This window comes from Mastigoproctus giganteus, chromosome 4, assembly GCF_048544385.1.
Source record: "Mastigoproctus giganteus isolate SK-2022 chromosome 4, ASM4854438v1, whole genome shotgun sequence".
NCBI lineage: Eukaryota > Metazoa > Arthropoda > Arachnida > Uropygi > Thelyphonidae > Mastigoproctus > Mastigoproctus giganteus.
The window spans coordinates 23156373-23181429 of NC_143578.1; the positions used below are offsets into that span (position 1 = coordinate 23156373).

At 37.9% G+C, this 25057-nt stretch overlaps 1 protein-coding gene across 1 annotated transcript in view; it reads left to right on the forward strand.

Annotated features, from left to right (window-relative positions):
* LOC150086467 (cubilin-like) overlaps nt 1-21646 on the forward strand; it is a 39070-nt gene extending 17424 nt beyond the window's left edge. The window contains exons 5-19 of the mRNA XM_090372175.1: nt 703-945; nt 3873-4151; nt 4369-4635; nt 5328-5801; nt 5950-6315; nt 6430-6591; nt 7482-7724; nt 9083-9202; nt 9657-9926; nt 10367-10762; nt 10850-11059; nt 14270-14521; nt 16933-17079; nt 17268-17552; nt 21366-21646. Of these exons, the coding sequence (XP_090228301.1) occupies nt 703-945; nt 3873-4151; nt 4369-4635; nt 5328-5801; nt 5950-6315; nt 6430-6591; nt 7482-7724; nt 9083-9202; nt 9657-9926; nt 10367-10762; nt 10850-11059; nt 14270-14521; nt 16933-17079; nt 17268-17552; nt 21366-21616 (3965 nt within the window). The 3' untranslated portion in view covers nt 21617-21646. The remainder of the gene's footprint in view (nt 1-702; nt 946-3872; nt 4152-4368; nt 4636-5327; nt 5802-5949; nt 6316-6429; nt 6592-7481; nt 7725-9082; nt 9203-9656; nt 9927-10366; nt 10763-10849; nt 11060-14269; nt 14522-16932; nt 17080-17267; nt 17553-21365) is intronic.
* The last annotated feature ends 3411 nt before the right edge of the window (nt 21647-25057 follow it).

Here is a 25057-nt window from a genome sequence, read left to right on the forward strand (position 1 = left end):
AAGAGAAAAAGGAAGAAAGAAAAAAACAGACATGAGGAATGAAGAAAGAAAGAAAGATAATGAAACAAAGAGAAATAGAAAGATGAAGAAAGAAAGAGAAAAGGAAGAGAGAGAGAGAAAGCGAGAGGGATAGATACAGAGAGACAAAAGGAGAGAGGGAAAAAGAGAGAGCAAGAAGGGAGCAGAGATGAGGAAAGAAAGAAAGAGAAACAAATGAAGAGAGAAAGAAAGAGAAAAAACAAGAAAGAACGAAAGGAGACACATATGAGGAAAGAAGAAAGAGAAAGATGACGAAAGAAAGAAAGAAAGAGATGGAGAAAGCGAGGGAATAGAGCGTAGAAGGACAGAAAGAGAGAGACAGAGAGAGGAGGAGGAGGGGAAACAAATAATATAGAAGAAAGAAAAGAAAGAAAGATGAAGAAAGAAAGAAGATAAAAGAGAAGAAAGAAGAAAGAAAGAAAGATAAAAAGAGAAGAAAGAAAGAAAGATAAAAAGAGAAGAAAGAAAGAAAAGATAGAGTTATAATGCATTTAGTGTATCTTTAAACTAATAATATTAAATATGGATTACGTGGTAGAATTGCTCGAAGAATCTCTTAACACTCTTATTTATAAATAACTTTAGCTAGTTGAATTCATAGAAATGCAATTTAGGTTATTATCAGTGATCCCAATTAATTTTCCTTTTTTTTTTTTTATTTAGCGGTGCCAGCTGTGCACGCCTGTAACCTGCTGGTCAGCGACATAGCGGGAGAGATCATTAGCCGAAAAGAGTTCGAAACGACTCCTCTTTGCAGCTATACGATCAGTCGCTACAACAACATCTACTGCTACGTGGAATTGGACTTCGTCGAGTTCAATTTGGAGTACACCCCGGGCTGTATCAACAATTATCTGGAATTTGAGGGGGAGAGACACTGTGAGCCAACGCTTCGAGGACAAAGACGTAAGAAACTTCGTTTTTCACTCTTCATTTACTAAATAAATTCAGTAAGGAATTTATCCTCTACAAACACGGTGAATAACAAACTATATTTTTCCACGCAGTGCACACAGAAAGAACTTTTATGCGTTTATTTAAATTCGTGGCCAAGTTATTCAATTTCAAGAGAGGGCCACCTAGTTTTTTCTTTGAGAACTTAAAGTCATTTCTCGGTGTTTCTACCCGTCAATGATATTCTTGTTTGCGGGATGAAAATTTGGGTTTTTCATCCCGCATACAAAACCAATCGAAACAGGTTTCAATTTTGATTTCAAAAAATATCTGTTTCAGCTTGAAATTGTAGACCACCTGCCCAGAAATAAATATAGTTTCGTTTATTCATTCGTTTCTTTCGTTATAATTTAGCGATGGACTGTGAACGCAATGAAAATAGTACTTCCTTGAAACACAATACAAAAAGTGGTTATCAATCCATTTTTCTTGACAGCTTCTACAATGATCAGTGATTTTTCTCTTCTTGGTGGAAGGCGTAATTACCCTTGGTGACCTAAAGATTAGGTAGCGTTTATGCTCCTCCTTACCAATAACAATTTCACGGAACTCGTGCACGCCACCTTGTGATATACTCTAAAAACTCATAAAAGGCTCACTCAGATGGCACAAAAACATTCTTTTGTGAATATAAAAGACCTTGAAAGATAAGAGAAGAATGCTGTTCTATCCTTCGCGTTCCACCTGTTATCCTTCTAAGAGCTGATAACCAACATCGTTCTTCAGAAAACAAAACGAAGTTCAATAGATCTTTCGAAAATGGTTCTTTGACAGTAAAAAATATAAACATCTAAAAATATGTAGTTTAAACATGAAACAAAAACAAGGTTATACACTGCCCCCTACAAATTTAATAGAGCATCCAATATTCCAATATCCTTTGACGTTCTCAGTCATATGGTATTACAGAGCTAGTGCCTCGGTAGGGTCATTAAAGGTGGAATTATGGAAAAGACATCATTTGGGCAAGATCCTGATACTTCTTGGTTCTAAGAACGAAGTGATCTTAGATGTGATCTTAGCGCAATCCAGGGACATTTAGATAGAAATTGTATTGAAAGGTTATAAAACTCGAAACTCAACAGCACACGAGGATTACTATACATTATAAGATTGTCAGATTGATGGGTAAAATATTTCGATGGATTCTTTCGCGCTGCAGAGGAGTCAACAGAGCAGTAGACAGCATTATTATCGACAATGTAATGGCTATTCTTCAGATTAGGCGTAGGGTCTCTGAAGAATCGGTTTTAGGGCCACTGTTTCTGATTTCCTTACAACTTGAATAGACTTCTGGGATGGCCACAGAACTGGAAACTAGGTTTTAATATTGCAAAATTCAAGGTTTTACAAGGTTTAATCTCGGTATTTAAGTAATAGAATCGTTGGTTCTGATGCTCACATCAATCAATGGATCAGTGGTTTCTCCCTTGACGAATAGCCACTATTCGTCAAGGGAGAAGGTATAAGTGATTGAGAATTCTTTTTTTTTTTTTTCTTTCTTTGTTTCTTTCGCAGATACAGAAAAAGTCCACCTAATATTAAGGGTGCCCATAGGAGGAAAGACTCGAATGCTTTTGGAACTTGACAACCAGACATCATGGAAGGGATCTGATTGATCTCTCACCATCCAAGAAAGTTGGACCTAGGTATTGCTAATATTTTGTAAGCGCAGTATATTTCTGACTATTTCTCTATTAGATGTATTAGCTAATAGTCGAATTTTTCATTGGCAAATCAGCTAGCTTATCTATTGCTTGCTGATGGTGTGCTGGTCTATTTCTTAATCCCGCCATCTGGTGACAAAAGAACAAAACATTCAATCGGTAAGAAAATTATCACCTACTTCTGTGCAGTAGGGGTAGCTCACAAATTTGCAACCAAAGTCGTGCGTCTCGTTGGCATCAAACCCCCAGAAACGAGGCTAATACTTCCGTAGAATATTTATCTTTCATCAAGGCCACGTGACACCCAAACCATTTCCTAAAATTAAAACATTTTAATGTGGTAATAAATATACGGCGCCAGGTTAGCAGTCCACTGTATTTGCACATGTCGCATGACGAGTTATGTCCGTTAAAGTTGATATTTTATTTATGCAGGAATTTGCTTGGAATATAAAACAGGAAAAACATTCCATAAATAGAATTAGTAACATCAAATATTCATCTAATAGCTTCCTTCTTCATAAAATTTCTTTTAGTTCCCTATCTCTCGAAATGTCTTCCTATATATATCGAGATACAACGCATCGAGCTGTTTAGAACATGTGCCAAGGCAACTACAGCCAAGAGGCATCGGTGTTGTTGTTGTAATAGGGTTTTAGGAGCATCAGCGACTAAGGCCATATTGCTCCGTGTATTTGTCTGTAAATTCTGTGCGTTCTGTGGTCGATTTTCTGGTTGCTGGATGAAAAACCCGAGTTTCTAGAACAAAAAACCATGCTACCTTCACAGAGACCGACTAACGTTGTGAAAAAGGCCCATAAATATTCCGAGTCCCATCAATGGGACTCGAACTCAGGTCTTTTCCACCCAGTGTGGAGAGGACTGCGGTCCTATCCAAAAATAACGATTTCTTTTAACTCTAATAAAGAAAGTTTAGTATTTGTGGGACTGTTTTCTTCCTAAGTGAAGGAACTAAACATGGCCATGGAGTTGAACCACGAATAATGTTTCTTTTTTTATTGTGACGCAAACAGTAATTATTATCATTAAAGTCCCTTCCCATGCGTAGTAAGCCTTAACAGCGGTTATTTCAATTAAATAAATGTTATCTCACAAAGTCTCGCAAGAAACGTTGTTAAATTGTAGCTAGTACATAATCAGATGGCAGTTGCATGTTTCTGAACGTTTTCTTTTCATTTCATTTTGTTTCAGGTGTTCTACCTTTTGATGTACGAGGAAACCTCATTTTAACTTATAAAACAGGAAGGCGGTACCAAGATAAGGGCTTCCATCTCCTATTTCATCAAGTGTCTTGTTCTGGTCCATTGCGTCCAGGAAGTGTTGGTACAGGCGGAGGAGGTGGGATTACCGGAGGTAGTGGAGGCGGAGTTACCGGTGGTTCTGGAGAATCCGGTGGTGTTGGTGGTACTGGAGGCATTGGTGGTGTTGGAGGAGCTGGAAATATTGGTGGTTCTGGAGGAGATTCAGCAGGTAAAACGTTCATTAATCAATCTCTTTAATAATCCATAAATGTAACTAATATACAAATATATTGTATACCTTACCTTATGATTACCTGGAAGAAGATGGTTGATTGCTATTTTCTTCCAGTCCGCATCCATTGAGTTAAATAATTTTTGTACATAATCTTATTTTCAATTAATCTTAATAAAGTAAACATTTTCACTAACCTCTTCATTGATATTAGGTCATCCACATCCTCATGGAGTTGTTCAAGATGGATGCAACAAAGTATTTTACGATCCTGAGTTTTATCTTGAGAGTCCCAACTTTCCTGGTAACTATGGAAACGGTATGGACTGTCGCTATGTGATTCGGAGAGCACGAACTACAATATGCAAACTCGAAATTAAATTCTTAGACTTTGATGTGGAACCTGGGGTTGGGTGCCAGTTCGATTACTTGCAAGTTGGTCGAGACCGCCTTTGTGGAAAAATAGCAGAGGATTTTGTGAGTAAGTAGATCTGTCATTGTATGTTCAGGAGGATTCATCCTAACCTGCTGCCATCTATCGGAGAATAGTGAAATATTTTCTCTGACAATTTATTCTTATTACTTTTTACTATGCTTGGAGAGTTTAAATTTACATATTTTTTGTTCAGAAGTATTTGTAAAAACAAAACCAACTGACTACAGTATTTTTTTTAACATAAAAAATGTTAATTTTAAATAAATAACAGTGTGGTAGGTTCTTAGATGTCACAAAATTTCAGGTTCTAATAAAAATTTAAATAAGCATCAAATGGGTTGAAAATAATCATTTAATATATATATATATATACACTAACTGGCCAAAAAATTAGAAACCTTTTCCAATTTGCGTCAACAGATAAGTAAACTGTACGGTATACAAATCTAAACTGACATATTGTATAATAATAAGTGCCCTTGTGGGAGAAAAATACTTTTTGTGTCTAGAAGCTTAGAAACATCAAGTTGGAAGACTGTCATATCTGGAGCTAGCCCCCCCCCCGCTCCCTCAGACACTTAGTGGAATCCATGCCATGACGTGTTCAGTTTGTAATTCCGGCTAAAGGTAGCCTCAGTAGATATTGTGAATAAAGGTTTCTAATTTTTGGACCAGTGAGTATATATTACATTGTACATTATGGTATCGCCCACAAATTGAAAATTTCTATTTTATAGGAAGCGTTGATTTCAATACCTATGAGACGGTGCTTCATTTTCACACTGATCCGGTCAACCCCAGACCAGGATTTTTCCTTTACATCCGACAACGCGACTGCTTTGGAGGTTCCAGTTCATCTTCATCATCATCTCCATCTTCCTCATCTCCTTCATCCTCATCCGATACATCATCCTCGACAAATACACCTACTGGAGGCGGGGGGAGTAGTTCTGTTTCACCTGTAGGAAGCGGTGATTCTTGTGACAGAGACGTTTGGGACCGAGAAGGTGTCATAACCAGCCCTGGCTATCCATACAACTACCCTACTAACAGATACTGCCGTTTTATAGTTCATAGGCTTCACTCTGATATTTGTCACCTTCAGATCACACTTCGTGATTTCCGGGTTCAAGAAGGAGATGGATGTCCTTATGATTATCTGGAAGTAGATGGTTGGAAATTATGTGGCAATGGAACAGCAGGGACTGTCAGTAAGTAGCCAACTGGTCTTTATTTAATGGTAATGATTCAAAATATGATATTTTAAGTTATTCAGAAATAGCATTGAAGTCTCAGTATAGATCTTAAATAATTTGAACAATTATTTATAATTTTTTTTTAAAAATTATTTTCTCTTAGAAAACTTCGACTTTCGCTCTCCTCAGAAGATTATTGTCTTCCGATCTGACTCCTACATTACTAAAACGGGATTTCTGATACATGTGAAGCAGGTTGAATGTGGGGCCCGTCTTCCTTCATCGACTGTTGATGGCTGCGACCGTCTGATTGAATCAATGGAGTTCGACCTCGTTAGTGTTCATCACCCGTACAATTACGACCCAAATCTGAACTGCCGCTATGCTATTCGTAGGGTATCTGACTCAGTGTGTCAATTAGAACTACGGTTTGTGACCTTTGATGTCGAATCTAGTCCCGGATGTAATTTGGACTATTTAATTATAGACGGGGAGCAGCTATGTGGGAATATCCTGTCCAATAGTACTCGTAAGTTGATACGAAATCTCTGAAGTTTATGTTTTAACACAAAATACTGTTCATAAACACAGAAGTTGGTCCTATTAAGGAGTTTAAGCAACCTTTTCTCAATTTTTATTACAGGAATATTAGAGTTCAACTCGAGAGAAAAAGTTTTCATGTTTAGGACGGACAGCATTGGGTCGCGACCTGGATTTCTGATCAGGGGTCGTCAGATCAGATGCACTTCCACGAGTTTAGGAGCTGGAAGTACTGGGGCTGGAAGTGGAGTCACTATGGGAACAGGCGAGTACTTTCTCTGGCTTATTTGATACTTAGACGTTATGCTTCAATTTCTTACCTTACTTTTCATACAAGGATTGTAGGAAAGAAGAAGTTTCGTATAAGTTGCAGTAATTATTTTTTTTCACAGAACACAAAGTGGGGAGTTTTTACTGATCCACAATACCTTCTAGCAAAAAACTCCGTACGCAATTGGGAACAAAATGGCGTCCCTAATTTGCATCTTATTTTTTTTTTTCTAACTAGATCATAAATTAGCGGGTTGGTTAGAAAGTTTAAAGATGTTGGTGCTATAACAGTAAGGGAACTGTTAGCGGAAATGAGTAGAAGAAAAGACCTAAAAACATTGCTGATATGCAGTGCATTGCACATATGCAGCAGTTGTTTATAATCCTCGAAAAGTCAATAAACAAAGCATGAGTCTCGGTCAGGTACATGTATTCATGGAGACAACTTTGTATTCATAAAGATGTACGGTGTGGTGTAGCTGTGGACCCATCTTTTTTGATGACACATGATGATTGCCTTTTTCCACCGTTTCTCATCTGTCCGCTTCCAATGGACAAGCAGGGACTTCCTCATTAGAGATTTTGATCCTAAATCACTTCTCTCCACTAATCACACTATCATGCAATTTGTATAATATAACAACATCAATGTTGCTAATAGTACAACGGGCAAGTGGGCTCAGCTTGCTATTTTGCACACTCTGTTTGCTTGTTCTGTTTTTGTAGTTTGTACCAAAACAACTATTTCTGAATTTTTGTAATCATTGAAAATATTAAATTATGAATTTTATTAAAACTTGAGTTCACTGTATATGAATTACAATATTTCATTTATGTTTTGTATTTCTCTCCTACCATTTCATTAATTCTGATTGCATTTTTCAGGTAGTTCTGGGTGTGACCGTACATTTTTTGATCTCCAAGGCACCTTCACCAGCCCATATTATCCGGCATTCTATTCAAATCTAGCCAACTGTCATTATACCTTCCACCTTCAGCCTGGCTATTGTAGGATGGAGTTCACTTTCAGCGTCTTCCAACTTGAACCATCCGAAGGAATTTGTGTTCGAGATTATTTGGATATTGGAGGCTTGCGGTATTGTGGCAGACAACTGGAGAGACAAACAAGTAAGATTATTATTTGATTACTCTTTGGAATGCACAAGCCTATAGCGAGGGCATTGAAAGATACGTTTGCCGGCTGGAGATTTAAATCTAAAGAGATGTGTTCATAGCAATTTAACAAACAGTAAACAGTCCCTACCAACGTTCGCTTTTGGACACAGCAGAAATATAATTTGGAGGAGGAGAATAATTGACGAAAAATATATTTTTTCCCAAAATAGTTTGGAAACATATTTGAAAAAAAAAAAAAAATATATATATATATATATATATATATATATATGCTACGTGATAAAAGAGATAAATCCTTTCCGCTAGAATTTAGAAAAAATATTTTTTTGAAAATCGTGACGGAAAGGGAGGATTCATCGTCTTTACCCTCCCTCTCTGTTTATAGCCCTAATTAATAGTCCTAATCATTTGCAGATTTTACTGTGCCCAAATATTAAGCCAGGAGTGAATTTATGTGTAAACGCATCAGACACGAAACCACTTCTTGGGCCCATCAAAGGGGACCCAAGAAATGGCTTGGAGGATCCTCTTGAAAATATTCCTCTCAGGAAAACTCATCTGTTGATTTGGTACCTCGTGTCAGTGGCGTTCTAAATCCGTCCCCTGAGAAAATAGTTCCGTCACCAGCCGAAAGAATTTTTGAACAAAAATATATAGATTATTGACCAATTGAGAAGTACATCTAAATTCAAAAGATGACTTTTTAAGCCCTTAATCATACCTTAATTGAAATCCATCTTATGATTTTTATTATCAAAAATTCTTTGGTATTATTATTATTATTATGCAAATGTAAAAATATACATTTAGTGATATACTAAAATTATTATTGAAGGCTAGTCTTTCCACTATCTTTAAGGCACGAAAAATGTAAGTCAATTAACTTTAAGAAATATTTTAATTGCCTACACATCCGTGTCACTGACTCTATAATAACCACCATTAATATAACCAATAACGTCTTTGTTTCGGAAAGAACTAATTTTAGCCTTCTTAGACTCTTACTGCTTCAATCATTGACGTCAGTACTTAAATATAATGTTTCTTTTGTCAGTAAATACTTGTGAAAGAAAGGTTAGAAAATATATCAAAAAAAAAAAAAGCCAGATGAATAAAGTCTCGTAAAAAGTACATTTATATGTTTTAAAAAAAAAACAACAATTTCAAATTATTATTATTAAATTTATTCTTAGCTTCGATAGCGTCAGCATCTGTCCTGCCCTCTAGCGGGCTATACTTGCTCATCCATTTTTATTATAATTTATGTATTTTAATTTACACATATATATATATATATATATATATATATTATTATTATTATTATTATTATTATTAACTATTTCTTTCAGGAACCGAGCCAAGCTATGGGTCTGCAAGTCGCGTAGTACTTCGATTATCAACCAATGACAGAATAACCGATAAAGGATTTTATGCTTCTTATCGTCAGATGTTGTGCGATCCAACGCAAGGTAAGAAACATTTTTATATTATATATATATATATATTATAAACTTTATATTAATATAATTTATATAATATATTCATATTAGAAATATATTACACGCCTAGTTTTAAAAATAATAAACTATTACTTGTGGTTCAGAATATGCCTGATAGATGGCAGCATTGATGATTAATCAATACAGAAGTACTATTGTCATTGTTAACTTATCCAGAAACTAATTAATTCAAAATAACATTTTAAATTTTATTTTCTAACATTTTGCAAAATTATTTAAAAAATAATTCTATAAACCAATCATTTTAAAAATATAAAAAGCTTAAATAATTTAGACAAAGTCTAAAAAATCTTAGAAAATGTTATTCTAAAAGTTATTAAATTTTCAACAGGTAAAAAAATATTTTAAAAAATATTATTTTTTAAAAGTTTTCTCATTTACAACTTTGCATTCTATTTTGTAGTTCCACCACCTACTAGTATCATTAGAGGTATGTCCTGCAACAGAGAATTTGCCACTTCTGACTTCGATGTCCGAAATCCAGATCCAGCAGCTTATGATTTTAGTCAAACAGTGGAATGTATGTACACAATTCGCAAGCAACATAGTGCTATTTGTCGATTACGAGTGACCTTTCTAAATTTCGATTTAGGTCCCGGTCATGAGTGTCACCTTCAATACTTGCAGGTCGGCAGGCACACTGTATGTGGCCGACTACCAGCTCATACAGTCCGTAAGTAATTTTGGTTTCGATGTGAATTTGTTTTTATTTATGTTTTAGGCTATTTATGCACACCCTCGCAAGTAGCACAGTGGTTGTAATCACTGTCCTTCCATACCGGGTGTAAAAGGCCCATAAAATTTCCTCCTGTCAATGACGCGAGAAGTTTTTATGGGCTTTTTTTTTTATCAAAATGTGCTGAGTTAGTCTATCTCAGGCGACGGTTGCATGGTTTATGCTTCAAGAAACCCTGATTTTTTGTTCTGGTCGTTCTGAAAACAAACCCAGCGAAACATGCAACTACAGATACAATATACTCACACTTAATCGCCTTAGTTCATTTGACTCCTAACACATATAGTGCGTTAGAAGCCAAAGGAACTAAGGCTACACAGTTTATGCACACTTTTTGCCACTACAATATTAATATACGTCATCCTTTACTCCTTCAGGTGAATATGAATTTCCTGACCCATGGCTCGCTATACGACTCTTTTCGGGACCTACCAGACAACGTCCTTTCTTCTATCTGCGGATTCAGCAACTAACGTGTGATCCCTCTAGTGGACAACCTTTTCCTCCTCCATCTCGAACACCGTCTTCTGTTCCATCTGCCTGTGATCAGACTGTCTACCAAATGATGTTTGAAATACGTAGTCCTTTATATCCTCAGCCTTACCCATACAACGTAGATTGTCGTTACATCATCCATAAAGCTCATCAAGGTATCTGTAGCCTGGATCTCACGTTTGAGAGATTCGATGTAGCTACCAGTCAAAACTGCTATTATGATTATCTGAGGATAGATTCGGATCGACTGTGCGGAAGATTCAGCCCATTCCTTGTCAGTAAGTTGGTTTGTTAAATGATTATTATTTTTTGAATATATGACTATCTATGCATTATTGCTGACTGCGTCGGATGTTTTTCTATAGGAACGTATGACTTTCGGACAACGGAGAAAATTATTCATTTTCGGTCAGGCCAAATTCCATCCGGAGCAGGATTTCTCATTAGAGGCCGTCAGATCGTTTGCAGACCTTCTCAGCTACCTCCCCCAACATCCCCTCCTTTTATACCAATGGGTGGAATAGGTGGAATAGGTGGAAGCACCGACATTGCAATGGGAACTGGACGAAGCGGCTGTAAGTATCTTTCGTAATTCACTCTCTACTATTTCCAGTAAGTTATTTTATTATTTTAATTACTCCCTGAATTCTCAGATACCTTTGTAGTTATTCACTTACATAATGGATTACAGAAAATCTTAATTATGATCCACTGAAATTCCACAGCTGCTCAACTGAAAGGCTTGTTGCATTATGTGTAATGCAGCAATCCATTGATGTATTACGGAATGATGCAGTACATTTTTCAGTGGGATTGGGATAATCTGTATATTTATTTATTTATCCTATTGATTGCTAGTTACAATCGCCCCTTGTACAGCATGCAAGCAAGAGGGGATAAAAAAATTTACAACACAGAGAATAAATTTACATAAATATTGACAGTTTAGTAAAAAAAAAATCCATCGTTCTGGGGGTGTCTCCAAAGAGGAGTACCCACATCATGTGCCAGTTAGTACTGATGTCATTCAGTTGTTTGTTGAAAGATGTAATTCTGTAGGTCTTACCTGATCATATTTTTTCACAGTTTATTTGAAATTGGGTCAGGATTTTCATTGTATTAAGTGGGATACTTTTCATGGAGACTGGTTTGGAGCGAAGTGGCTTGATCTGGAGACTGCATGATTGTCTCAGACTTCGTGAGTCCGAGATTATGCTGGATAGGACTAGCGCGTCATATCTACCTGTCAATAACTTCTCCAGATATGTATATTTGTTCTGATAACAATAAACATCCAGGGTATCCACTTCATATTTGCATACAGAATGCCTGTTGATAAACTGAAGGGAAATTGGAAGATCCGGTTTAACCACAGATTGGAAGATCCGGTTATATCAAATTCCGAGTATTGTAAATAACCCCGGAAAGAATGTTACCAAAACTTCCAAAAAATGGACAAGGTACTTTTATTAGGATATCGATTTAACTTGAAGAGAACTCAAAATGATCTATAAAGCAAAGTTCTGAATTAATCACGTACATGAAGCTTCTTTTATTGTGATTTCTGTGATTGTTGTTTACGTATCTAAATTGCCCCACCGTTAAAATTCAGGCACCTGCATATATTCAAATAACCTTTATCTATAGGTTGTTGTTGTTATTTGGTTTTTAGGATCATTAGCAACTAAGGCCATATTGCTCCGGGAATATGCGGTGGTCATTCCCTGACCTTTCCGCATCCTCCGTATTTGGTGGTGACGGGCTCGAACTCCGGCCTAATCAAGAAACGTGTGCTATGCATTGCTATATATATGCCTTCCCACCTGGCTGCGGAGGCACCATTTATCTATAGGAAAAACAATAAGTGTGCTGAAACCTTTAGCGTTTCCTGATAGCTTTTAGTGTTTAGACCCCTAGAACATTCTTCGCCAGTTATTTTTTTATTTATTTATTTTTTTTTTTTTTGTAAATGTCCTCTGATATTTTCTGCCATTTGACTTTCAAAGTAAGCAAGCAGCGACTAGTTCAGCTCTGTTTATACGGCAGCCTTTCCTTGCACGCATCCGATGATCCCATAGGTTCTCTATAGGATTGATATCAAGATTCTGTACTGGCCAGTCCAACTCTTCGACGCTCTTGCCCTAAAACTAGTCTCTCAACGTGCTGCCACAACGTAGGTAAAGCATTATTGTCCACGATGTCTAAAGCACGGTATTCATGGTTTATTCAAACCAACCAATAGTCCCAGTACGAACGAGCCCCATACTATTACGCTACCTCTGGCAAATTTCATTTTCGGGATGATCAGTCCAGCAGGTTGATTTCTGCAGTCAACCGTCACACCGATGCACGATCGTCAGACTAATAGACCATACATCAGTATACGGTCCAAGAAGGGTGGATCTTACATCAAGCTAGACGGCGTCTGGCATTACTTAGGGTGATTACTGGCTTGTGTTTGGCTGCACAACCGTGGTAACCAATATCATGTAGCATCCTACACACTACAGTTGTCCTGACATGTGTCCCAATAATCTCACCGTGGACCTATGTGTGCCACGAAAACGTAGACCTGCGTTACGAACGAAAGAATTTTGCAGGGCTCTGTCACGTTCCCTCACCTTCGTAGGTTTTTGAGTGTTTTTAATGATGGTTTCAGGGCCAGTCCGCTTACATTTGCAGATCACATCGCCAATTGTCGATCTAGGGATCTTTATTTCCGTTGAAATTTCATGTACAGACGAAATGCTTATGTGGAAACCAATTATAATTCCGCTCTCGAAGTCTGCTAAATCCGGCGGTCACGGAATCTTGCAGTCACAATTGTACTACTGCCACCTCAAAGGTTATTTATACTTGTGATCAATGACATGATGAACAGAGGAGTGTTCGCATATTAATGGTAGGGCAGTGTATATATTTAGCTGGTAAATCTTTTTTTGGAGGAGGTGGATGGAGGAGTTCCTGTTATTGACGATCTCTCCTACTATTAATTAATTGTTGATACAAATAGTGGACTTCAAGTGCGTAAGACGAGAGAAACTGAAACTTTACTCTATGTTATCACAACTGTTGGAGCAACAAAAGACAAATAATATAAGTGACCGAAAACATAATCTTAATATGGTATCGGCCATCCTTTGGCCTTCCATATAGCAAATAGCTTATGGGAAAAACTTTCCTCCGATGTTGGCAAGTTTCAATGAAAATATTTTGCCATTTCATCAAGAGCTAAATCTCTTAATGGAATTTCCCGAGTCACCCACTATTGTAGATCTCACATACTTCTCTCCAAATCATCCCACAGATGTTCAATGACGTTAATACAGGAACCTTGATCTTGTGGGTAGCACAGTTGTTATAATCACTGTCCTCCCCACGCCGGATCGAGAAGACCTTAGTTCCAATCCTATCTCTCATGCGAAAATAGCATGGTATTTTTCGCTTGTTAAGGATTGTTGTTTGCCGGACGAAAACCGGAGTTTCCCGAAAACAGAATGACTAACTCTGCCATTTTGTGCAAAAGACCCATAAAACTTCCTCGCGTCATTGACGGGATTCGAACTTAGGTCTTTTCCACCTAATAAAGGGAAGAAAGTAATTATACCAACTATGCTACCCACGAGCGCTTATTCTATGATGTCTCATCATTTTTTATAAATAATGCAGCTCAGATTTCAAAAAAAAGTTGGCATATGTCTAACTTATTATCAAATATCTAAATAAGTCGTAATCTGTTTGGACCATAAAGTTGTAATATTTTGTTTCATTCTTGTATTTTACAGCTTCAGCAAGTTCTCCTCGATGTGACCAAAGCTTTGGACTTGAATCATTCGTCATCCACAGCCCAAACTACCCTAACTATTATCCCAACAACGCATTCTGCCGATATTTTGTTATACGAGCTAATCCCCATATCTGTGGGTTAGAAATAAACTTCATGACCTTTGACCTCGAGGATTACCATCCTTGTTACAATGATTATTTCGAAGTTGATGGAATAAGACACTGTGGCTTTCTACCTCCCAGTACCATTCGTAAGTAAATTTCATATTCATAACTTAGGCAACGATATGCATGGAACAGTTCAGATATTTTAAATAGTTCAATCTGTCCCTTATAACGTAATCAAAATACACATTGGCCAAAAATGTATGAGCCTTTCTATTAAGACAGTCACAGACAGAAGAAATTTGCATTTCTTCTGTCTGTAATGACGGGTTACCTGTTGAGTAAAAAGACTGCACTGGCTATTTGACTGCAGTAATATGAAGCTAGGATGGGGAAACGCATGATCTATCAGGCTTTGAAAATAGATATTATCATGGATGCATGGATGAGCCTTGATTCAAGATACATAAGACGTAACTGGTTTCTCAAAAGAATCAATTTCAAAGGTTTTTAATAACTGGAAAGGAAGCGATTCTTCCACATCTTAAAGTGTCAATGTCGTAGAAAACTTCAAGAGCATCGTATACTCAAAGGAGTACTGTATGTAAAAATAGGACATTCAGTGTGAAGCAAATAACATTTAAATTAAACCAAGCCCAAAACTGCCCTATTTCAACCCGTACCCTGCACAGGGAATTGAAGAAACTGGGTATTGCCAGTCGCCTTATTTGAAGAACGTCACGATTGGAATTGTGAGACGATAGTAGAAAGTCATGTGGTCGGACTAATAACGATACACTTTATTTGCACTGATGGGGGGAACTGTGGCAAGAACGTCACGAAACGATGAACCCCACTCGCCCCTTGTTAATACAACCCAAGCATCCGGAGGAGGTGGTATCATGCTATGGGGAATGTGCTGTTGGCACATGCTGGTTATTGACCCTGGTCGAAAGTCGAATGTCATCCAGGGAGTACCTGAACTTTTTATCAGATCTGCTGCACCCTGTAATGTTACACTTTTATCCAGAAGATGATGGCCACTTTATGGATAACAATGCAACAGCACATCGTGCCAGAATCATGAAAGAATGATTTGCAGAGCTTGACACGAATTTCCACCTTCCCGGCTTCCATATTCACCCGATCTCAGTCCTATTGAGAATGTGTAGGATATGCTGGAGAGAGAGTTATTCGTCAACGAAGTCCTCTTCCTTGAACTTTGTCGCAGCTGAGCGATATTTTGCTGAAGAATGGTTACAATTACACCAAAACACCTTATAAAATCCATGCTGCGCCACACACTCACTATTATTCGAAACAAAGGCGGTCCGGTTAGATACTGAATAAAGGTTCGTAGTTATTTCGACAGTGTGTGTATGAATACAATACATATAAAGTCAAAGTGTAAATATAAAGTACGAGGAATTGGTATAAATGTGATCCTAAATTCTCATTGTTATTGTAAAAAAATGGATGGAACGGCGTCATGTAATATTTTCGCTACGCAAACAACTTTTAAGTTCCTGTGGAACACTCCCATCTTAGAATCCAGTTGCTGTGGAACAGTCCCGTCTTAGAATCCAGTTGCCGTGTAACTCCCATTTAAGTTGCTATTGTACACTCTCATCTTGGAATTCAGGCAAATTAAAGAGACTTTCTTAGGAAACAAGTTTGACAGCAAGTCGGTAGTATGCACGTATTCTCCCAGTGGCTACAAACGCTTCTTAAAGAATTCTAATAGTAGAGATGCTAACTCTTCCACTTCATTAGGACAAGTATGTGTAGGAAGAGAGTACATTGAGAAGACTGCTTCACATGATAGGTAAAATTTATTGACACTATAATCAAAGTTTAGCATCATTTGACCACCCCTTTTCATAAAAAATTCTATAGATTATTAGATAGCATGCATATTACTGATAATTATATCCTCCCATAAGTGTATAAGAGTACTTTGCTGTGCATTGTTTTAAAATATACATTTACACATGAAAATTTCCTTTGGAAATTTCAGCGTCAGAGCATCACTCTGTAAGATTATAAACCTTATTTCAACTTTTTGTGGGTTTATTGTAGAGTTCATACATACAAATGCTAACCAGACACAAATGAATAACTGCTAATTGCTAACTCATAAGACCTCCTTCATTTAGTTTGCTCTTTGTTACGATTGTTTGTATACTATATTGTCTAGCACTTTAAGCACATAATTAGTCTCTGGTCACTTTAAGGCCTTTTTTGAAAAACCCTCAACATGTCTTAATTGGTGTCCAGTACAGCAGGGCCGATCGTAGAATTCTGGTTCTAGTGCACACAAGAATTAATATTGAAGAAAAATTCAAAAAAGGAGCTTTCTTTCGCCGCCTCCTTTAATATAACTGGATAAGCAAACCCTTAGCCATAATTATGAGAGCGTCCTTGGACTCAGGGGAGGTTCCCACAGACTGGAGATGTGCAAATGTATCCCAATTCACAAAGGGGGATCGAAGGGTGACACGAGTAATTACACACCAGTTAGTTTAACTTCTGTTCCTGGTAAAATAATTCCTTGCAGGTGTCTTCAATTTTAATGCAGTAGAACGTATCAAAACTATGATTTTTCGAAGTGATTATGCCCAAAGCCGACAGGGATTCTCACTACGCATTCAACAACTTTTAAGTTGCCGTGGCATTCAGACCGAAGGACTTCCATGGTATCCAGGTAATAGATACCGATACAAACACTTTTATTTTCGTGAAATGTCTTTTATTATTTTAATTTTTGAATTTGAGTGCCCTGATAGATCAGAAATTAAAATGAATCGACCCTCTCAATAATAATTTCCTTTAAACTGATGAACCAAATTAAATATCATCACAATAAACTGATGTTTTATTTATAATTTTTAGATGGTTCAAGTCCCGGTCGTCTTGGTCAACCTCCACCTGTTATTCACACCACAACATGCACTACACATCTCACTCAAGTTAGAGGTTATATAACTAGTCCAAATTTCCCACGCGGATACGATCCCAACAGCCATTGTCTGTACAGGATTGAGCAAGTGTATGGTTACTGCACTGTGGAACTGTATTTTCCAGAATTTGACCTCGAACAAAGTCCAGGGTGTCAATGGGACTATTTAGACATAGAAGGTCAGCGTTACTGTGGAAATGAAATAGCTCGGCAAACAAGTGAGTATTCTACTTTTTTTTTCTTTTTATGAGTTGTTATGATTGCTAAAAATTATTTGGGGGATGCAGCAAAGCAAGAATAAGGACATCTAATTTTTTTGCATGTTTGATGGTGATAATTTTAAAAAATTTTTCGAATTGGAAATACACGCTAATTCAATATGTATACAGTACAGTACAATAATTCCGAAACAATTTTTTGATGATATTCATTTGAGAGTTCATCTTTGTGTCGTATGTACAGCAACAAGAGTCAAACATGGTTGCCTCAATATAAAGAGCGTTTTGTGTGCTCTCGTTTCATTAAACAAATGCCTCCATCGTTTTTTAACGTCAACGTTGAACTAAATTTAAGCGAGATTCAAGTTGTTTAATTTTATTATCTGAAATGTGCAGAGAGTGATCCTGTAAATTTTTGATGTAAACAGTCTGATGTCTCTTGAGAGGAATGCAATGGAAGGCTTTATTCATACCTCAAAAGAATAGTATCTATGCCTATTTCCAGGTTATGGGAACACAGGTTGATTGACGAATCTGTCGATTAACAAAGGTACAGAACCATCATGTCCTGTGTCACCAAGCACCATTACCAAACGACTGAGAACAGTCAGAGAGCATTCTCGTCCATTGCTTTGTATGCCTCTCGCACTATCAGTGTTTATTTTTCAAAAGTTATGAGTTCAAATTCTGTTTGGCAGTTAGAAATGGCACATTTGCATCCTGATCGGGTAGGAGCCATTCATCTGTGTTTTGTCGGTCATGTGCTTCATCTCAAGCCATGATATTCAAACTAGCATTGTCTTGCACATTTTTCTCCTGGTCAGAGGGAAATAAAATAATAATATATCTCAGCTATTTTCCATTTGGACTTCAGCCTAACCACAATTTCAGTGCTTTTGATTCATCCCACAGAGCCAGTTCTGATTACCAAAAGTGGCCTTTGTGGTACGCCTTTGTGGGTAGCACAGTTGGCGGATCGTCATCCTCCCATCACGGGGTGGCAAAGACTTGAGTTGGGAGGGATTTTTAAGGGCTTTTTCTCAACGTGGCCGAGTTACTCGATCTCAAACTGTGTAGCATGGTTTTTTCTGGAAACAAGGGTTTTTCATCAAGCAAATAGAAAATCGCCCTCAGAACACACGCAATTTACAGACAATATGTACGGAGCAATATGGCCTTAGTCGCTGTTGCTCATAAAACCCCACAACAACAACAAGAACCATTAGGTACTCACATGCTTTCATCCAGGTTTCGAGTCAAGCAAGCTGGACTTCTCACCCTTCAAAGTTGAAATAGGTTCAGATCGTTTCGACCCCAATGCAGCTGTCTCTGCTGCCAGTATGTCAAATAAAGATCGTCGTGATGGTATCTACGACGTATTGATTTGCATTCCCAGCTAGCAAAGGCATCTGATCTCTTTCCAAAAGAGCATACCTGAGACACGATATTAGCATTTAGCATTAGCATTAGTAGAGGTATATGATGCAAGAAAGCAAGCTTATGCAGCATCAGCCAAAAAAAAACACGCTCCCATTTCACCCCTCCATTCGTTCCAGTACCTGTCCAGCTCAGCCTTAAATTTATTTAGGATATCAACTTCCACAACAAAGGATGGAAGTCTGTTCCACCAACCAACCACCCGCTGGCTAAAGGCAAACTTCCGCACATCTATCCTACATCTGTCTTTCCTCAATTTGAATTTATGCCCTCTCAAATGATTTTTCTGAGCAAGAAAAAGAATTCCATCAGTATTGAGCATGCTCAAACCATTCAAGGCTTTATACACCTCAATCAGATCACCTCGCAGGTGGGCGCTTCCGTAGCTAGGTGGGCAGGAACAGCAGTGGGTAGCACATGCTTCTTGATTAGACCGGGGTTCGAGCCCATGACCACCAAATACGGAGGATGCGGAAAGGTCAGGAAATGACCACAGCAAATCCACGGAGCGATATGGCCTTAGTTGCTAATGCTCCTAAAAACCAAATACCAAAAATAACAACCTCTAAGGTGCCTAGTCTCCAGACACTGTAATTTGCAAAATTTAAGCCTTTCTTCGTAAGAGCAACCCTTTGTTCCAGTCACTAATCTTGTTGCCCTTCTCTGTACTCGTTCCAACAGCTCTACATCCTTCTTAAAATGAGACCTCCAAACCTGTATACTCAAGGTATGGCCTGACCATTGCCTTATACAAGGGAATAATCACCTCCTTATCCCTACTAGAAAAATTCATTCCTGTATATCACTGACAAGACACCATGAGCTACTCTTGCAGCTCGTCTGAACTGCTCAGAAAACTTCATATCTGCCTGCACAATTACCCCCAGGTCCTTTTCGTTCTCTACCACTGTCAGTGTAGTACCACAGAGTTGATACGTCACTCTGGGGTTGCTGCTTCCCACGTGCAGTACTTTACATTTGTCAATGTTAAACTTCATTTCCCACCTCTCTGCCCATCTGCTCAACTTTTCTAGATCTTGTTGCAGCAGTGTACTTTCATTAGTGTCCTTAACAACCCTACCAACCTTCGTATCATCTGCAAACTTGGACATTAAGCTTGATATATCATCATCAATATCATTTATGATACTCTGCATCTCGAAGAACGCATGCTGTTTCTCGGTATGAGGCACGAATACATCAAAATGGAGAGATGTTCCACGGGATTACTTTTGCAACTATGATATACTGTGTGCTGGTCAGTCTATGGGCCATTCGTAATATTGTATATTTGTATTATAATGGTGTTTTAAAAAGAAATCGGGGGATGTCCTGTTGGTAGTAAATCACTCTGTCCACATATGGTTCATAAATGGCGGGCACATCACAAAGAATACATTAAACGTGTCTAGATGCATATCACTAGTAACTGTCCCTTCAAAAAATACGGTACAACAACTCTCCTGGATGATATGCCACACCAGATTGTTTACTCCTGGTAAAGTCACCTGCCTTCTCTATATGATAATCAGGGAATAACAAACATAATTATATTGGTTCATTGTGCCATTGAGGTTGAACGTTGCCTAATCAAACCAAACAGTCTTGTCGGAAAATCTAGCATCCTCATCCATCTTCGCTCGAATCCATTCATCTTTATATGACTGAAGATGATCCCAGGAGATCATCTTAATTCATATCATGTAGCAATCTTAGCACATAAGATGGATACATCTAAGATTTCCGGTATCTTCAAAAAACTGTCCACCTGAGAATTACCTGATGTACAGTACCGCGTGCATTGTCTGTAAACTGCCTGTGTTCTCTGATCAGATTGCTTAGTTTGCTTGACGAAAAATCCCACTTTTCCGGCTGGTGTAACCTTGCTATTATCACCTGAAACCGAGTCATTGACGGGATTCGAACCTGGACCTTTTCTACCCGGTGTGGAGTAGAAAAGGCCCAAATCTTGTACAGATGTTTAAATTTACCATAAAATTTAGAAATTGTTCTACATAATAGTGCAGTTCAGGCAAATTCAATCCACTGTCTTTGAACTTCATATTCGTTCCCAAATTTCTAATAATACTTTAAAATTAATTTACGTTGTTCAAAAGTCAGACGTCCAACAGCCATGTTGTTTATTTAATAGATATCATTTCATTTGTTTCAAAAACAAACGCCATCTTTTATTTGTAAAACATACTAAACAACAAATAAAAAATTAAGATTTTAAGAATTTCAGATTACTGCTATTGATGTAGTTCCAATTAACAACATCAATTAGTTAGGATTAAAATATCGAAATATTTATTCCTAAATGCTTTAACGTTATATTTATTTTATTATTATTATTTTTTTATTTTTTGTTTTTAGGAGAAATACCTTTTTCCAGCCATCACCCTGGTGCAGTTGTTCTGATATTCCATTCTGATGGCTACGGCTCTCGTATGGGTTTCCACATCGATTATAAACAGATTCCTTGTCGTCAAGTTCGTTGGCAACGTCACATGACTCCATTAGGCTTATCATCAACAAATAGGTCAATTATTCTGATTCCAGCTACAAATGAAACTTCCAGTGTAGAATACGTCGATGAAATGGAAAGAAAGAATGAGAATTTGTGAAGGTGCGCTATCAGTAGTGATCACTGGTTAAATTATTAAAAGCAATGCCTGAGCAAGTGTAAAACCTGTTTTCTGGAGGGCAGGGGGAGGCGAGAAGAAGCCAGTGAGGGTTTTCTCATCTGATTAATCACCATAAAAAAATCATTTAATGCAGAACTTATTTTAACAAAAACGGGTAAATGAAGAACGCACCTGTGATTTTAACATCATCGTCTGTAGCCTACGTTGACGACGCCTGTAGTTTTTTTCTGTTTTTTTTTTTTTAATCAAATTAAAATATTTCGTTTACCGATGTTTTTGGATTAATTTTTCTAAGCAAGTTACCAGTGGTTTAGAAAAAAAATCTATCTGGAGCTAAGGGAACTCTGAGAATACAGCCAGATAAATTAGCATTAGCATTATCAACTTGTATCTATCATAGGCTTCTGTGTCATGTGTTAATTTGTAAGTATCCCATGCGTTTTTCTTCTGCCATATGCCTCATTAGTTCATCTGACATCCAATTTGGCCTAAACCTTGAACAATATTTCTTAGTTGGTATGTAAAGCCTAGTAGCTTCCAAGATAAGTTCTTTGAATGCTTCCCATTTTGCATTTGCTGTTGGTAACATCATCAGTTGGTCCCACTGTATAGAATTTAAATACTGTCTCAGTCCATCGTAGTCGCCTTTACGGAAGCAATAACCCTTCCCTTTACCCCTAATGGTAGTTACCTCTTTGAGTAAATCCCACTTCAGCACACTGTGATCACTGCCACCTAGTGGTTCATTTATCTGCAGATTCTTAATGCATGAAGAATCACTGCTGATAATCAAATCAAGAGTATTACTCCCTCTAGTTGCCTCCCGAACATGCTGATGTAGAAAACAATCATCCAATAAATCCACAAAAGCCCTGCTAGTGCGTGAGTAACCAGCCCCCAAATTCCAGTCAATATCTGGGAAATTAAAATCTCCCATTATAAGACTCTCTGATTTACTGGCCCACTCTATTTCCCTGTACAGTTCCTTATTATACTCATCAGAGTCATTAGGCCTATAGCACACTCCTACTCTCAATTTTGATCTCCCAATGCTTATGTCACACCAAACTGACTCAACACTGCACTGTCCAGCGATGTTGACTGGCTTCACTTCCTTGGTTTTTATGTGTTTCTTAACTAATAGCATAACCCCTCCCCCCTTCCTATCCTGTCTATCCTTTCTGTAGACGTTGTACTCCCCAAATTGCAGTTCTGCATCCCTTATATCTGTGTGACACCACGTCTCTGATATCCCAACAATATCTGCCTTTGATGTTTTGAGCAATACCTCAAATTCATCAAATTTATTTACTAAACTCCTAGCATTGGTGTACACACAAGTATACCTGCACCTGTTTCTATTCTTAGCTACCCTAACACAACCCATGTGTTTACTTGTACCGCAATGGCTCCCAGCAGTCTCTGAAATTCCATGCATCTTGTTTTTCAGGCTTCTGCTCATTCTAATAGAAGCAGTGCAAGAATCTCTTTCACCTCTGCCAGTGGCTACTGTCAATCTATTGGTCTTTGTCTCCCCCCAAGCTAGCAGTTTTCCGACCCACCTAACACTGCCTCGATAGCATCAGCAAATATTCTTGCACCCTTTCTATTTAAGTGTATCCCATCCCTGTAAAAGCAATCTCTCCTGTTAACAAGTACAGTCCAGGCTGAAAAAAAATTCTACCCCTTGAGCCTTGCACAATCTTTCCAGGGCCGAATTGATCGACAAGGCTCTCATATACTCCCTCCTATCATGTCTGGGCAGAATTGCAGACACTTTCAAATTCAACCCTAATTCTCGGCTTTTGTTCAACAGTGACCTGTACTTGTTAAGTAATTCTGCCGGCCTCCTACTCTTAATATTATTAGTGCCAACGTGTACAACTATATCACCTTTTGTGCCCTTAAAAGATGATATTCGCTCTACAACGTCATCAACCTTTGCCCCTGGCAGACATACCCTGGTCCTGTTCCACCTATCTTTTTTACAAAGCATGTTCCCCGTTTCCCTGACAATAGAGTCACCAACAACTACTAGTTCCTTCGGGACCAGCGCATTCTGCCTTGGGGGTTGCCTCTGTGTCACGCGATGCCCAAGTGCAAGCTCTGGCGTTGTGGGCAGCTGAGAGCTCGATGGGCCCCTCAATTTAGTTTCTTCGAGGGCATCCACCCTGTCCTTCAAGCTCTCATATAGGCCCACAAGAACGCCGAGTTGTTGCCTGATATCGATACACTCCTTGCATCGCGCACACACAAAGACATCCCCCATGGCAGTATCATGTCCCGTACCCGATTGCTCTGCAAACATCAAGCAAACAGTGCATTTTATAAGGCTGTGAGTCAGAGGACAACTGCCCCCCTCAGTTCTGCTCTGAGCCACAGCACTTCCATTAGCTTGAGCCTTGTGCTTTGCTGTTTTTTCAATTATCAAAATCACAATTAAATTAATTATAATTTTCATCCTAGTGAAAATTTGAAAAAATAATGAGATAAAGATAAAATATGTAATCGTTTCATTAATATATGCCAATCTCTCAAAGGCTGAATTGATTGAGAAGACTGGCGACTTTTTCTCAAACACCTCATATTTGCTAAGTAAAGCCTCAACTTGTTTATCTTACCAACATGTACAATAAAATCAACCTTTGTGCCCTTAAAAGACAATAAAATTGGTGACATTGTAAAACAATATTATCAATTTTTCCCCCTGGTATATGTACTCTGGTCTTATTCCACCTCTCCTTATTGCATAAAATTACTACTTCCTTTAGGACCAGCACATCCCATTAGCAGTGATGCTGCCACATAGCCAGATGCATCACCAATGGTGGTTTCCCACAACTGAGGGCTACGCCAACATTAGGGTGGACTGAGGTGGACAGTTTGATGTCTTCTTGATTTAGTTTATTCGAGGGCAACAACCCTTTTCACACACACGCAAAGCCATCTCTTGTGGCATTATATTCAGATACTGTCACCTTTGCATACACAGCACACACTGTTGTTACCTAACAACCAATTATTGATGAGAAATTTGAATTTGTCAATATTAAGTCAGTCATTTCAGTCCTAAAGAAGGCAAGATGGCATCTACATAGAGGTATTGAAATTCACATGCCATTTGTACAACAGTCACAGATGGAGATTTATTTTGAAGTTTAACCGCTGGAGGGATGAACGTTTTGGGGAAAATGTTGTGTAACTTTAAGGAACCTAAAGTTTCACACCAGAAAATCATAGAAGGTGATGTGCAGTTGTTGGATTCTGAATTTTTTGTGTGTTTTATGATGCATCAAAATTGTGAAAAAATTATTCTAAAAATTTTTAGAATTATTCTAAAAACTAAAAATTTTAGGGTTCACCTAAGTGAGAGTGATAATGTAGGAATAATATAAGATTATCTTCACAGTCTATTTTTAA